The sequence below is a fragment of the Nerophis lumbriciformis genome, linkage group LG23 (genome assembly GCF_033978685.3).
Source record: "Nerophis lumbriciformis linkage group LG23, RoL_Nlum_v2.1, whole genome shotgun sequence".
In the NCBI taxonomy this organism is placed as follows: domain Eukaryota; kingdom Metazoa; phylum Chordata; class Actinopteri; order Syngnathiformes; family Syngnathidae; genus Nerophis; species Nerophis lumbriciformis.
In genome coordinates, this window is record NC_084570.2 from 33,857,432 (window position 1) to 33,873,333 (window position 15,902).

The 15,902-nt window shown below is 32.4% G+C and overlaps 1 protein-coding gene across 1 annotated transcript in view; it reads left to right on the forward strand.

The window, feature by feature from the left end:
* The first annotated feature begins 1,272 nt into the window (after positions 1-1,272).
* The window catches only part of tgm2b (transglutaminase 2b), a 48,657-nt gene continuing 34,027 nt past the window's right edge, over positions 1,273-15,902 (forward strand). Inside the window, exon 1 of the mRNA XM_061985706.1 lies at positions 1,273-1,346. Within this exon, the coding sequence (XP_061841690.1) occupies positions 1,337-1,346 (10 nt within the window). The 5' untranslated portion in view covers positions 1,273-1,336. The remainder of the gene's footprint in view (positions 1,347-15,902) is intronic.

Sequence of the window (15,902 nt, forward strand, 5' to 3'; positions counted from 1 at the left end):
TATATATATATATATATATATATATATATATATATGTGTGTATATATATATATATATATATATATATATATATATATATATTCTATATATATATATATATATATATATATATATATATATATATATATGTGTGTATATATATATATATATATATATATATATATATATATATATATATATATATATATATATACCTGCCTCTAGTGACTGCACGTCACTGGTATATATATATGTGTGTATATATATATATATATATATATATATATATATATATATATATATATATATATATATATTCTATATATATATATATATATATATATATATATATATATGTGTGTATATATATATATATATATATATATATATATATATATACACCCCTAATATATATATATATATATATATATATATATATATATATATATATATATATATATATATATATATATATATATATATATATATTAGGGGTGTGGGAAAAAATCGATTCGAATTCAAACCGCGATTCTCACGTTGTGCGATTCAGTATCGATTCTAATTTTTCAAAAATCGATTTAAAAAAAAAAAGTTTTTTAATTTTTTAATTTTTTTTTTTTTTTTTTTTTTAATTAATCAATACAACAAAACAATACACAGCAATACCACAATAATGCAATCCAATTCTAAAACCAAACCCGACCCAGCAACATTCAGAACTGCAATAAACAGAGCAATTGAGAGGAGACACAAACACGACACAGAACAAACCAAAAGTAGTGAAACAAATATGAATATTATCAACAACAGTATCAATATTAGTTACAATTTCAACATAGCAGTGATTAAAAATCCCTCATTGACATCATCATTAGATATTTATAGAAAATTAAAAAAGAACACTAGTGTCACAGTGGCTTACACTTGCATCGCATCTCATACGCTTGACAATACACTGTGTCCAATATTTTCACAAAGATAAAATAAGTCATTTTTTTGGTTCATTTAATAGTTAAAACAAATGTACATTATTGCAATCAGTTGAACACACAGTCTCTTTGAGTTAGAATTGTAGATCGGGTGAGTTTTTATTTTTTAATTTTGATTAAAGTCTTAATTTAATAAACAACATTCCCATCACTTAATCATTGTTTCAAAAAGAAATATGAATTATAAAAGCTGCCAACAAGGAACCGTGAGCAAAGCCAAACAGTGTGAATCAGTAAAAAAAAAAGAGCCGGAATGCACATGGGAATGAGAGGAGGGTCTGGCCCCGCCCACACCACCCTGGCACAAGGAGTACAAATGACAGACTTTTGGCCGCCAACTCGCACTTTTATTCCTCCTGCGAGCCGCCATGGCTGAAGGTAAGTCCTGCTCGTCACTCCTTAGCATCTTACATAGCTGGGAAAATAGCCCAATGGAAGTCATTAACACAGATTGTTGAAGCTCGTTTAGAGTCAATAATTATTATTGCTTTGTTGGGCAAAGATAATGGAAATATCACACTAGTATCGATGCGATACGGATACCGCCCTTAATTACCAGCTCAGTGGTCTTGTGGTTAGTGTCTGCCCTGAGACTGGGAGGTTGTGAGTTCAAACCCCAGCCGAGTCATACCAAAGACTATAAAAATGGGACCCATTACCTCGCTGCTCCGATGACTTGGGAATGTGAAGAAATAAAAAAAATGTTAGAACTTTCTGCTGGCCTGGAACTTGAACTTGTAATAATAGCAGCAGAGCAGCTGAAGATTATAACCCCCCCCCCCCCTGTTAAGCATTGCTATCTTTATGGAGTCCAGCATGCAAACACTGAAAAAAGGATTCCAACCGTGCCAGAGACAAATCCGATTAATCAGCAGCTAAAGATGAAGCACCTTTTCTTCTCACTGCCATAAATAACTGGATTTAATGTATTTGATCATGGACGTAGTATCAATTAGCTTACCAAACCATCGTTATGAACGCCGACATATACATATAAATGCTCTACTACTTTCACTATTTTTTTAAAAATGGAACTGCCCTTTTTTTTCTCTCTTTTTTTTCCACTTATCGTTCACAATCATTATGACCATTTTTTTTTCGCTTTCTGACTCAATCAAATAAAATATTTGTTGGTTTGTCTAAAATGTTGTCATTTTTTCAAAATAATCTTACTCACCTCACCATATGAAATGTAACTTATTTCACCGAGTACTATTTATTATTTATTTATTTTTTTATTGTGATTACTTATGAAGTGTATTGTGAATAAATTGAGAACAGGAAGTGAACATAAGTTTTAGCAACTGTTATGTAAAAGAAAAGGGGTAGTATTAAATAAGCTCTGTTTCTTCCTACTCCTTTTCGAACATGTTGAAAAGAGAAACTGGAAATTGTGATGTATCATACATGTTCGAAATAAACTCAAACTCAAATTGTAAGAACATTTTTCATCAGTTTTTTATGAGTCCCTTCTTCTTCAGGACTGCGATTTTGTTCTGTTTTTCAAATTGTTACATTGTTTTTTTTATATATTTATTTTTCATACAATTTAACTCAATATTTGATTTTGTTTAGATTTTTTGCACTTTTGACTTGATCAAAAACGTCTATGTAATTACACATATTAATGTTATTGTTTTCTTCATGTTTCTACACAGCTTTATAATGTTGAATTAAATAAAATAAAATATTTTTTGGTTTGTCTAAAATGTAAGAATATTTTTCATCAGTTTTTTTACAAGTCCCTCTTCTTCAGGACTGCAATTTTGTTGTGTTTTTCAGATTGTTAAATTGTTTTTTTAATTTATTAATTTTTCATAAAATGTAACTCAATATTTGATTTTGTTTAGATTTTTTGCACTTTTGACTTGATCAAAAACGTCTAAGTTATAACAAATATTAATGTTATTGTTTTCTTCATATTTCTACATGGCTTTTTAATGTTGAAGTAAATAAAATAAAATATTATTTGGTTTGTCTAAAATGTAAGAACATTTTTCATCAGTTTTTTATGAGTCCCTTCTTCTTCAGGATTGGGATTTTGTTGTGTTTTTCAGATTGTTAGATTAATGTTTTTTATTTATTTTTTTTCTTTCATAAAATGTAACTCAATATTTGATTTTGTTTAGATTTTTTGCACTTTTGACTTGATCAAAAACTTCTAAGTAATAACAAATATTAATGTTATTGTTTTCTTCATATTTCTACATGGCTTTATAATGTTGAATTAAATAAAATAAAATATTTTTTGGTTTGTCTAAAATGTAAGAACATTTTTCATCAGTTTTTTATGAGTCCCCTCTTCTGCCGCATATTTAATTATTTATTTTTGCAATCAGCCTGACCTAAGACTTGATAATAATCTTTGTGTTTAACACATGTCTACATATCACTTGACAAGGTTTATCCTGATAAACTGTAAGTAGAGTATATGAGTTGAATATGATTAAAGAGTAAGATTTCTAATTCAGTGTTAATATTTGAATGGGCCCCGGGCCCCTCCGTGATGGAACATTTGGGCCCCAAGGTCCAAAAGGTTAAAAAGTGCTGTGTTATACAACACTAAAATGTATATGTTTTATTTGATTCGACCGTAGAGTTTTTCACGTCGTTCATGCGATTAATCCCGTTCAAACTTTAAGAGGTTCGGAGCACGCAGGAAATTCTCTAAACTTTAACCCAAATTACTGCTTTTACTGGAATTCATAGTTTTCCAGTAGTTTCTCCGGTATTTGCTCTATCTATAGATGACGATCTATCTATAGATCTATAGATCTATATCTATATATATATATATCTATATATATATATATATATATATATATATATATATATATATATATATATATATATATTTGGGGTGTGGGAAAAAATCAATTCGAATTCAAATCTCGATTCTCACGTTGTGCGATTTAGTGTCGATTCTCATTTTTCAAAAATCGATTTATTTTTTTTCATTTTTAATTTTTTTTTTTAATTTTTTAAATTATTTTTTTAAATTTATTAATTTTTTTAAATTAATCAATCCAACAAAACAATACACAGCAATACCATAACAATGCAATCCAATTCCAAAACCAAACCTGGCCCAGCAACACTCAGAACAGCAATAAACAGAGCAATTGAGAGGAGACACAAACACGACACAGAACAATCCAAAAGTAGTGAAACAAAAATGAATATTATCAACAGTATCAATATTAGTTACAATTTCAACATAGCAGTGATTAAATATCCCTTATTGACATTATCATTAGATATTTATACAAAAAAAGGAACAATAGTGTCACAGTGGCTTACACTTGCATCACATCTCATAAGCTTGACAACACACTGTGTCCAATATTTTCACAAAGGTAAAATAGGTCATATTTTTAGTTCATTTAATAGTTGAAACAAATTTACATTATTGCAATCAGTTGATAAAACATTGTCCTTTACAATTATAAAAGCTTTTTACACAAATCTACTACTCTGCTTGCATGTCAGCAGACTGGGGTAGATCCTGCTGAAATCCTATGTATTGAATGAATAGAGAATGTTTTGAATCGGAAAAATATCGTTTTTTGAATCGAGAATCGTGTTGAATCGGAAAAAAAAAATCGATTTATAATCGAATCGTGACCCCAAGAGTCGATATTGAATCGAATCGTGGGACACCCAAAGATTCGCAGCCCAAATATATATATATATATATATATATATGTATGTATGTATGTATGTATGTATGTATGTATGTATGTATGTATGTATGTATGTATGTATGTATATATATATATATATATATATATATATATATATATATATATATATATATATATATATATATATATATATATATATATATATATATATATATATGTATGTATGTATGTGTGGGAAAAAAATCACAAGACTATTTCATCTCTACAGGCCTGTTGAGGCCTGTAGAGATGTAAATCTCTACAAATGTAAATCTTAGAGATGTAAATCTCCTGACGATTGAGGGTACCCCCCCTCATGAAACAGGCCTGTAGAGATGAAATAGTCTTGTGATTTTTTTCCCACACATACATATATTGCGCTCTACTACGGTATCGAGCACTATTTTTTGGATAACCTTATTAAGACATATATATATATATATATATATATATATATATATATATATATATATATATATATATATATATGTATACGTATACATACATGCGTGTGTATATATATATATATATATATATATATACGTATACGTATACGTATACATACATGCGTGTATATATATATATATATATGTATATACGTATATATATTTATACGTATATACATTTATACATATATATATATATATATATGTATATATGTATACATGTATACATACATACATGTTTGTGTGTATGTATGTATGTATGTGTATGTATATATGTGTGTGTGTGTATAAACATACAGGAATATATGGGAATTAATGGTAAATTACAATAATTATATATTATTGGGCACTTGTCTATATGCTGCTGCATCTTTGTGGCATTTTTGACGTAGCTCTTTGCACAGTATTTGCAAATGTACAAAGCCTTTCCGCCTACATTGGTTGGGGTGAAATGTCTCCACACATCAGATGGTATATGTGGCATTATTCTGTTTGTGTTTATTTATTCTTGTAAAACACTAATACAATGCCACACACAGATATAAATAGTCAGCTAAACATTTGGAGTAGTCTTTAAAAATATTTTACTGATGCACAAATGAATAGAAATAGGCTAGATTAATAAATGAACACTCAATCAGCTTGCTAAATCAAACTATAACCTACATTCTTCTACGAGAACAAAATGGCTAGCAGAACAGAAGGCAGAGGAAACTACACATTTTGATTTAGTATTTGCTCTTTGAACTTAACAGATCACAAAAAAGGTCAATTCAGATCGCTAACGTTGTTAGCATAAATGAATGGGATTTAACATAGGGAAAATTAGCATCACGGCTAACAGAAATATTTTCGGTTCATTATGAGACCGGTGGTACATAAACCTAGATAGCTAGAGATATTGGCCCCAAAATAATTTAACAAGTACAGGAACAACTAGCTAGCTTGAGTGGAAGTCTGCTGGAGTAGTCTACAGCCATACAGTAACAAGCAATTACACCTCTATTAAACTTAAATACCATATATCAAATATATTTACCCCAGTAATATCATCAACCCTTACCTGACTGGATGAAGTCCTTGGACCAAATACTAGTGTGGCCTAAATAGTCCGGCTGTAGTGTGTAGCATGCTGGGAATGATCTGTGCATGTGATGGAAGAATGCACTGCACATGTACTGGAGGAATGCACAGTGGGTTAAAATTCTACTGAATTTGCATTAAATCAGGTTGTTTTAGCTAAAATTTCCAGTTAAAAAAGCCCCCAAATATCATAATGGACCCATCTCACCCCGGACATAAACTTTTTGAACTGCTGCCCTCGGGCAGGAGATACAGGACAATAAAATGCCGGACAAACAGATTTAAGAACACTTTTTTACCCGAGAGCAATAGTGTCGCTGAACACAAGACAAGAATGACTGTGCATGTGAGCTGTGCGCTTGGTATTTTTATGTATTTCATGTATTTTATCTATTTATCTATGTTCTTATGTTTTATGTGTTATTATGAATTTGCACTAAATTAATTTTGCTTACAATTTCGTTGTACAATGACAATAAAGATATATTCTATTCTATTCTAATAATCATGCTGCAAGATCTCGCATGTTGCATTCAATATTTATTCCCATTAATTTTCCATTCATTCTCGTTCATTCCCATATATTCCCATTAGTTCCGATGGAAAGTTTCCAACTTTGAATATTCCCGGAATTTTGCAACCCTAATCACTGGTACCCTTTGGTGTTAAAAAAATGGACAAATTAAAAAAAAAAAAAACCTGTTTGCGTTCCTGCGTCAGGCTTTTACCTCCACAATTTTGGTTTGACTTCTGAGGCGCACGTAACCAGAATGTTTATGATGAAATCCACTCTATAACGCCACCTGTGTTCCAGCAGTGGCTCCTTGCATAAGGCATCCAATTGAACAAGTCTAATTGCATGGGTGTTCCTCAAAGACAGGAAACATCACAGGCAGAGTTTGTTTTGCTAAAGTTGACTGGGGTGTTGACCTTAAAGCTACAGAAGCGTGCTTGTTTGTTGTATTGCCTTATACGGCAAATTTGGGCCTCGGCTGCTCCGATTAAGACTGTCCAATTCCTCAGTGTGGGTAACATCTCACAGAGGCGTGGGAGTCTGTGTATGCAAAGCCACTATCAAAGCAGAGAATTGTATTTCATATCAGAGCTGCTGGAGAGTTACACGTATTTGATCTGGCTCTTGTTAGGATCTAATCAACATGACAGCTCCTTTAAATCAAGTGTGCAAACCCCCGCTGAGGGGATGATGACCGCTTCCCATATATTTAGGTCAGACACCTTCATGTGGTATTCATCTTTGCAATTGTTCCCACACACTATAATCTTAGACATTGCTTTAGACTTAGACAAGGGAAATTGTTCCACACAGTAGGTCAGTTACAAAGGATGGAAAGAGTAGTGCACACAAGGGCGAAAACAAAAGGTTTAACGTAAAAAGTTTTTATTTTTATTTGTGTTCTTTATTAGACTCTCTAAACCTACGGAGCCCCTAAAAGGACATGGAGGGAAAAAAATGTTTTGCGAGATCTCGCAAAATGTTTTTTTCCTATGTCAGTGAACCGGAAGTAAAACAGACACAGCGATGGAGGAGCCCACCCATCATCCGTGGTAGAAGTTTATTGATTTCTATTTTAGCATTGGCCTCACATGTAAAGACATCAAACCGTAATATGGTCCCACAACAGAGCACAGATGAATAGAATATAATAGACTGGTTTATTGTCATTATATTTGCATATAACAAGATTAAGGACTCCAATTTAAGGTGCGGTAGTGGAAACAAATATGGGATAAAATAAATCACAATAGAAGTAATAAAGATAAAACAATAAGAATTGAAATAAACAGAAAAATAATAAGCAATCCTGTACAATATACAAAACAATATGCAAAATACTGTACAATATACAGAACAAAACAAGAGTACCGGATGTATCAGTGTCGGATGTATTGCACTCGAAGGGTAATATTGCACAGTAGGGTATTAGGGTAGGATATTGTATAGGGGTGAATGAGTAGGCTCCCGCATGCTCCCGCTCCTCCGTTGCTGTGTCTGCTTTACTTCCGGTTCACTGACATAGGAAAAAAAACGTTTGCGAGATCTCGCAAAACATCCACGTCCCTTTAGGGGCTCCGTACTAAACCGGCTTTCGCTTTGTTATGTATGGAGACAAATTGGTGTCTTTTTATGCAACCTAACAAAAAAAAAAAGGAAGATTTGCAATTAAAAAAAAAAGATTTGCAAGCAAAAAAAAGGATTTAAAATAAAACAAAAATATTTTAAAAACAAAAAGTTTTTGTTGCTAATATTTTTTTTGCTTGCAAATATTTTTGTTTTTGGGGTGACGCAAATTGTTTTTGTTGTTGCAAATGTTTTGGGTGGGTAATATTAATAATAATAATAATAATAATAATAATAATAATAATTAAAAAACATACTATTACAATACAAATAATTGCAATCATTATCACAATAATACTTCTACTAAATAAGAAAAACAAGAATAATAAAATTAATTAATTTATCATTATTATTATTATTATATAGTATCTCACTACTTCTATTACTACTACTACTACTACTACTAATAATAATAATACTTTGGATTATTATTATTGTTATATTTTAATTATCATTATTATGATGATGATGATGATGATGCTTTTAAATCACCAAAAATTCCCGGGCGCGGCCACTGCTGCTGCTCACTGCTCCCCTCACCTCCCAGGGGGTGATCAAGGGTGATGGGTCAAATGCAGAGAATAATTTCACCACACCTAGTGTGTGTGGCAATCATGGGTACTTTAACTTTAACTTAACTTTTTATTTTTAAGATAGGGACATTATTGAACATCGATATTTACATATTTCCGTAAACATGCCGGATTATAGCAAAGCTGCTAATTTGCATCCATAGTCCCTACTAAAAATCTAAATAACTATATATTAAAAAATAAAAAACAGACAGCAAATAGATTAAATACAAATAAAGGAAACAATACATTACATTTTCAGAATGTTCTTTACTTTTGGTTACGACTCGATCTTCCATCTATGGAGAGAAATTTGTGCAACCAAAAAAACAAAATTAAAGCCTTTTTTGTATTGATTTTTTTTTCCATTTCAAATCCATTTTTTGTTTGAAATACTTTTTGACGTGGTTTAAAAAGACACACATTTTGTTTTCATATTACGGTGAGAAATTTGTAACAAAAAAACAAAACAAAAAATTATTTGCAACCAAAACTTTGTTTCAAAATAAATTTTATTTCAAATCCATTTATTTTGTTTAGAAATCTTTTTATTTTGGTTTGGTATATAAAAAAAAAGAGCCACAATTCTTTCCATACTGTAAAAACATTTCTGTAACAACAAAAAGATTTGCCACCCCCAAAAATATTTGCAACCAAAAACTTTTTTTGTATGAAAACCTACAAAAGCCAAAAGCAGTGAAGTTGTCACGTTGTGTAAATGGTAAATAAAAAGAGAATACAATGATTTGCAAATCCTTTTCAACTTATATTCTATTGAATAGACTGCAAAGACAAGATATTTAATGTTCACACTAAGAAAATGTGTTATTTTTTGCAAATATTAGCTCATTTGGAATTTAATGCCTGCAACATGTTTAAAAAAAGCTGGCACACGTGGCAAAAAAGACTGAGAAAGTTGAGGAACGCTCATCAAAGACTTATTTGGAACATCCCAAAGGTGGGTGCCAAGATTGGGTATAAAATAAGCTTCCGTGAAATGCTCAGCCATTCACAAACAAGGATGGGGCGAGGGTCACCACTTTGTCAACAAATGCCTGAGCAAATTGTTTAAGAACAACGTTTCTCAACCAGCTATTGCAAGGAATTTCGGGATTTCACCATCAACGCTCCGTAATATCATCAAAAGGTTCAGAGAAATTGCCGAAAACCAACATTGAATGCCTGTGACCTTCAATCCCTCAGGCTGTACTGCATCAAAAAGCGATATCAGTGTGTAAAGGATATCACCACATAGGCTCAGGAGCACTTCAGAAAACCACTGTCAGTAACTACTGTTGGTCGTTACATCTGTAAGTGCAAGTTAAAACTCTACTATGCAAAGCCAAAACCATTTATCAACAGCACCCAGAAACGCTGCCGGATTCGCTCGGCCCGAGTTCATCTAAGATGGACTGACGCAAAGTGGAAAAGTGTTCTGTGGTCTGACGAGTCCACATTTCAAAAGCTTCGAAAATGTGTCTCTTCAGTTCCCAAACGTTTACTAAGTGTTGTTAAAAGGAAAGGCCATGTAACACAGTGGTAAAAATGCCCCTCTGACAACTTTTTTGCCATTAAATTCTAAGTTAATGATTATTTGAACAAAAACATTTTTTTTGTCAGTGTGAACATGAAATATATTGTCTCTGCAGTCTATTCAGTTGAATATAAGTTGAAAAGGATTTGCAAATCATTGTATTCTCTTTGTATTTACCATTTACACAATGTGACAACTTCACTGCTTTTGGCTTTTGTGTTTATATATTTTCAACTCCTTTTTTAATTTTTGCAAATCTTGTTTTTGTTAATGACTCTCGCCATAAAGTATGTGTGTACAGGTTCAGTCGTCCGTCTTGAGCAGAAAATACAAAAGAGCCAACTAATAGATGTACTGCAGTAATATTTTTATAAGCAGATGTTTTTGTACTTTTAGGGTTTTTATAGTGTTAATTTGTAGTGAAATGATTGAAGGCGGTGGTTCGGCCAACACAATCCACATTTTTGCCATGATAAATAGTGTTGTCATCCTGAAAGCATTTACTCCAATTTGTTGCATTGACATGTGTGCAATTGCAAGGAACAAATGCAAGTGGTGAAGAAATCCCCAAGTCCCAGTCCCCCGCAGGCTTCAGTTAAAGCAGCAGGAAGTCATCATGACTTGCTCCGTGTTTACTTAGTGACCTCATGCTTGTTTGCAGCCGCTAAGACGAACCTTCCGTCATGTCGGGAAGTAAGCCCTTTTGACAGGAGACGAGTGTTAAATACTCTCGGAGCACCTTTACTTCTTCTTCTTTACTTCTAACTCCTGTCTGAAAGAGTCATCCTACTGGAAGGTTATTTATCGTAGTGTTAGGGAGCTTTGGAAAGTCCCAACACCTCATTTATGAGGTAATGTGGTAAAAATGAGGAATGATCTATTGCGGAAATTTTGATGGGCCTGCTGTCTGTGCCCCTGGACCTCTGGCCGGGGATCGTCGGAAGCCGCCATACTTTTAAGATGGTGCCGAGCGTCTGAATCTGAGCATTTTAGGTGTAACTGTACAACATGAGCCACAGAGCTAGCCTAAAACATCAGTGCACGCATATTAAAATGCTAACACCTAGCATGTGTGCTAACGATGGCATGCTAACAGTTAAGATGTGTCACATTTCAAGTAACACAGCTGTACGGTGTTTGGCTGCGGAAATAGAGAAAAAAAATGTAAAATTAGATGAAAATGTTAGCATGCGTAAGTTAGCTTGCCAGCATGTCATCGTTTGCATGCAAACAGTTGACAAGTGTCACATACCAAGTTATATGACTCTGGGGTAAACGGTTGCAAAACTAGTTGAAAAAGTGTAAAATTAGATGAAAAAGTTAGCATGCGTAAGTTAGCTTGCCAGCATGCCATCGTTTGCATGCAAACAGTTAACAAGTGTCACATACCAAGTTATATGACTCTGGGGTAAACGGTTGCAAAACTAGCTGGAAAAAGATAGCATACTAATTTTAGCATGCTAAATTTAGCACGCTCTCAGTTAGCATGTGTCACATATCAAGTTATATGACTGTAAGGTGTATGGCTGTCTAAAGAACAAAACCGTAAAGTTAGCTAAAAAGTTAGCATGTTAATAATGTTAGTATGCTAGCATGCTAGCAGTTAATAAGTGTCACATACCAAGTTATATGACTCTGGGGTAAGCGGTTGCAAAATTAGCTCAAAAAGCTACCACTTTAATGATAGCATGCTAACGTAAACATGCTAACAGTTGGCATGTTTCACATACTGTAAGTTGTATAGATGAACAAGTTAGCATGCGTGAGTTAGCTTGCCAGCATGCCATCGTTTGCATGCAAACAGTTGACAAGTGTCACATACCAAGTTATATGACTCTGGGGTAAACGGTTGCAAAACTAGCTGAAAAAAGTAGCATGCTAGCAAGCTAAAGTTAGCACACTCTCAGTTAGCATGTGTCACATACCAAGTTATATATGACTGTAAGGTGTATGGCTGTCTAATTTTTAAAAAAAAAAACGTAAAGTTAGCTAAAAAGTTAGCATTTTAATAATGTTAGTATGCTAGCATGCTAGCAGTTAATTAGTGTCACATACCAAGTTATATGACTCTGGGGTAAGCGGTTGCAAAATTAGCTCAAAAAGCTAGCACTTTAATGATAGCATGCTAAAGTAAACATGCTAACAGTTAGCATGTTTCAAATACTGTAAGTTGTATAGATGAAAAAGTTGGCATGCGTAAGTTAGCTTGCCAGCATGCCATCGTTTGCATGCAAACAGTTGACAAGTGTCACATACCAAGTTATATGACTCTGGGGTAAACGGTTGCTAAACTAGCTGGAAAAAGTTAGCAGGCTAATGTTAGCATGCTAACAAGCTAAGGTTAGCATGCTAACAGTTAGCATGTGTCACATACCAAGTTATATGACTGTAAGGTGTATGGCTGTCTAATTAAAGGAAAAAAAAACGTAAAATTAGCTAAAAAGTTAGCATGTTAATGTTAGTATGCTAGCATGCTAACATTAGCATGCTAGCAGTTAACAAGTGTCACATACCAAGTTATATGACTCTGGGGTAAGCGGTTGCAAAATTTGCTAAAACAGATTGCATGTTTACGTTAGCATGCTAATATGCTAACATTGGCATGACAGCTTTTCCAGTTAATATTACACTTTTGTCTCTAATTCCGCAGCCATACACCTTAGAGTCATATAACTTTGAATGTGAAACATGCTAACTGTTAGCATGTTTACATTGGCATGCTATCATTTAAGTGAGTTAATTAAAATAGTATGTACCCATTAAATTGGCCCATTTTTATTTTTATTTGTGAATAGCATCACCATGGTAACACAAAATGTTCCCAACTTAAAGTACCCTCGTCGGCGCGTACGAGACCTTTCCGACGGTATAACATATGTGGGGGTTTGTTGGCCGGTTCATCTCGTATTAATCGTAAGAAAAACGTGCGAAATTATAATAATACTGCTTGCATTGCAGAAGTTGTAATGTTATGAGGAAAAAGTCATAAATCGTTGTCTACAGCAGAGATTTTTAATCATTTCTGCACCAAGGACCACCTCAGAAAACATTTGGCTCTCCAAGTACCACCAGAATGACCAACAAATAACGTACAGTAGCATAGTAGGCCTAAGTAGTCATTACAAACAAGGAAGAGGGTTTTATTTAACAAGTATATTTAATACTTTTGGCACTGTAACATTACACACAGTTTGAACAGTAACACTGTGTTTAAATTTAAGAAAATAAAACACTGTACTTTAATCAAGTGATTATTTGGCGTGCCACCCAGTTTGAGATCCCCTGATCAAAGTATTTTTTTAACTATGCCATTTCAAAGGTCACGACAGTGAGACGATCGCATGCATATTTTAGATTAGTTTTTTTTTTTTACGGTAGATGTGCAATCCTGGACAGGAATCGAACCTATGACCTATGCCGTTTAAGGCAAAAGCATGTATTGTTACACCACCAGGTATAGAATGAAGTTGTATTTTTATGAGGAAAAAGTAACTAGAGAAACAATAATGTTATAATTAAAACAATGTGGTAATTTCATGAGAAAAAAATTGCAATATTGCAAGAATAAAGTCATCATTTTATGAGAACCAAATCTGTTATGTAATATTCCAAAAAACAGTTCAAATTTGACCAGCATCATTTCATAATCTTGCAGGGAAAAAGTCGGACTAGTAACATAAAAAAGCTGAAAGAAAAATGAAGGAAAAAGAAAGGTTGTAATCTTCAAAGAAAATAATAACACATAAAAAAAAAAGTATATTTTTTTAGGTTATGAGAACAAAGTCCTAATCCTACGTGACAAAAGTTGTAAAGTTACGAGAAAAGTCAGCAGTCAGGATCTTAGAAAGATCAAGTCTGGATTTGGAATAATACAAGAAAAAGTCATTACAGTCAAACCTTTTATTATTAATATTTTAATAAAAAAAGTGGTAATCTTACAAGGGAAAAGTTGCTATATTGCAAGGATAAAGTCATAATTTTGTGCGAAAAAATATCCCACATTAATATTCCAAACAAAAAATTACCATTTTCTGATAATGTACTTAACAATTTAAGAGAATGTAGTCTTCATCTTGGAGGGGAAAAGTCGTAATCGTAGCATAGAAAAGTTATAAGGAAAATGTAGGCAAACAAATTCTAATCATACAAAAATATGTCCGTAATATTAGTACAAAAAAAAAAATAACAAGAAAAGTTGAGTGTATTTTTAAAATATTTTAGTGTTATGAGAATAAAGTCCTAATCCTATGTAACAAAAGTTGTAAAAGTTACGAGAAAAGTCAGCAATCATGATCTTAGAAAAATAAAGTTGGAATCTCACAAGAATGGATTTGAAATAATACGAGAAAACATAATTAGAGAAAAACAGTTGTATTAATATTATTGTAAAAAGTGGTAATCTTACAAAGTAAAAGTTGCACTATGGTAAAAATAAAGTCATCATTTTGTAAGAAACAAATCTGTAACATATTCTAAACAAAAAAAGACAATCGCCTGATATTACAGTTACAATTTTACGAGAATAAAGTCATAATAGTAGCATAAAAAAAACGTTATAAGAAAAATATCGGCAAAAAAATCCAATCACACGAGATGTCCGAAATATTAGTAAATATTAGTAAAAAAAAATAACACAAGAAAAATTAAAAGTGTATTTTTTTTATGTTATGACAATAAATTCCTAATCCTACGTGACAAAAGTTGTAAAGTTACGAGAAAAGTCAGAAGTCACGATCTTGGAAAAATAAAGTCGGAATCTCACAAGAATGGATTTGGACTAATACAAAAAAAAAGTAATTACAGAAAAACCGTCAAATGAATATAATTATAAAAAAAAGTGGTAATCTTAGGAGAAAAAAGTTGCAATATAACAAGAATAAAGTCATAATCTTGTGAGAAGAAAATGGTGATGTGATTTTCTAGACAAAACAATTGCAAGCTTCTGAACAGTTTACATTTTACAAGGATAAAGTTGTAAGATACAAGTAAAATGTTTTAACGTTGGCAGAAAAAATCCATAAGAAAAAAGTTAGGGATTTGATCTATTTGTATTAATTCATTAAACAATTAATAGAAGAAACAGAATATATATTGTATTTCTTTTTTTTCTAATTGATTAATGGTTGCAGCCCTATTTATTGTTGTAAGGTGTACATACTCAGCATTTAGTCAGACCACTCGCAGACTATATTTCTAATGGATTGGGTTGTTATGATATTTGTTATATATTTGTTTATTAGTGCTGTGAATCTTTGGGCACCACGCCATTCCATTCTTGGGGGTAACGATTCAATTCACAATCGATTCTCGATTCTAAATCAATACTTTTTCTAACAACATTAGTTGCCAGTTCTACGATTAACTACATTCCTCCATAAGATAAACTCCCTGCTTGGCACTCAGCATCAAGGGTTGGAATTGGAGGTTAAATCACCAAAAATGATTCCCTGGCGTGGCCACCGCTGTGGCTCACTGC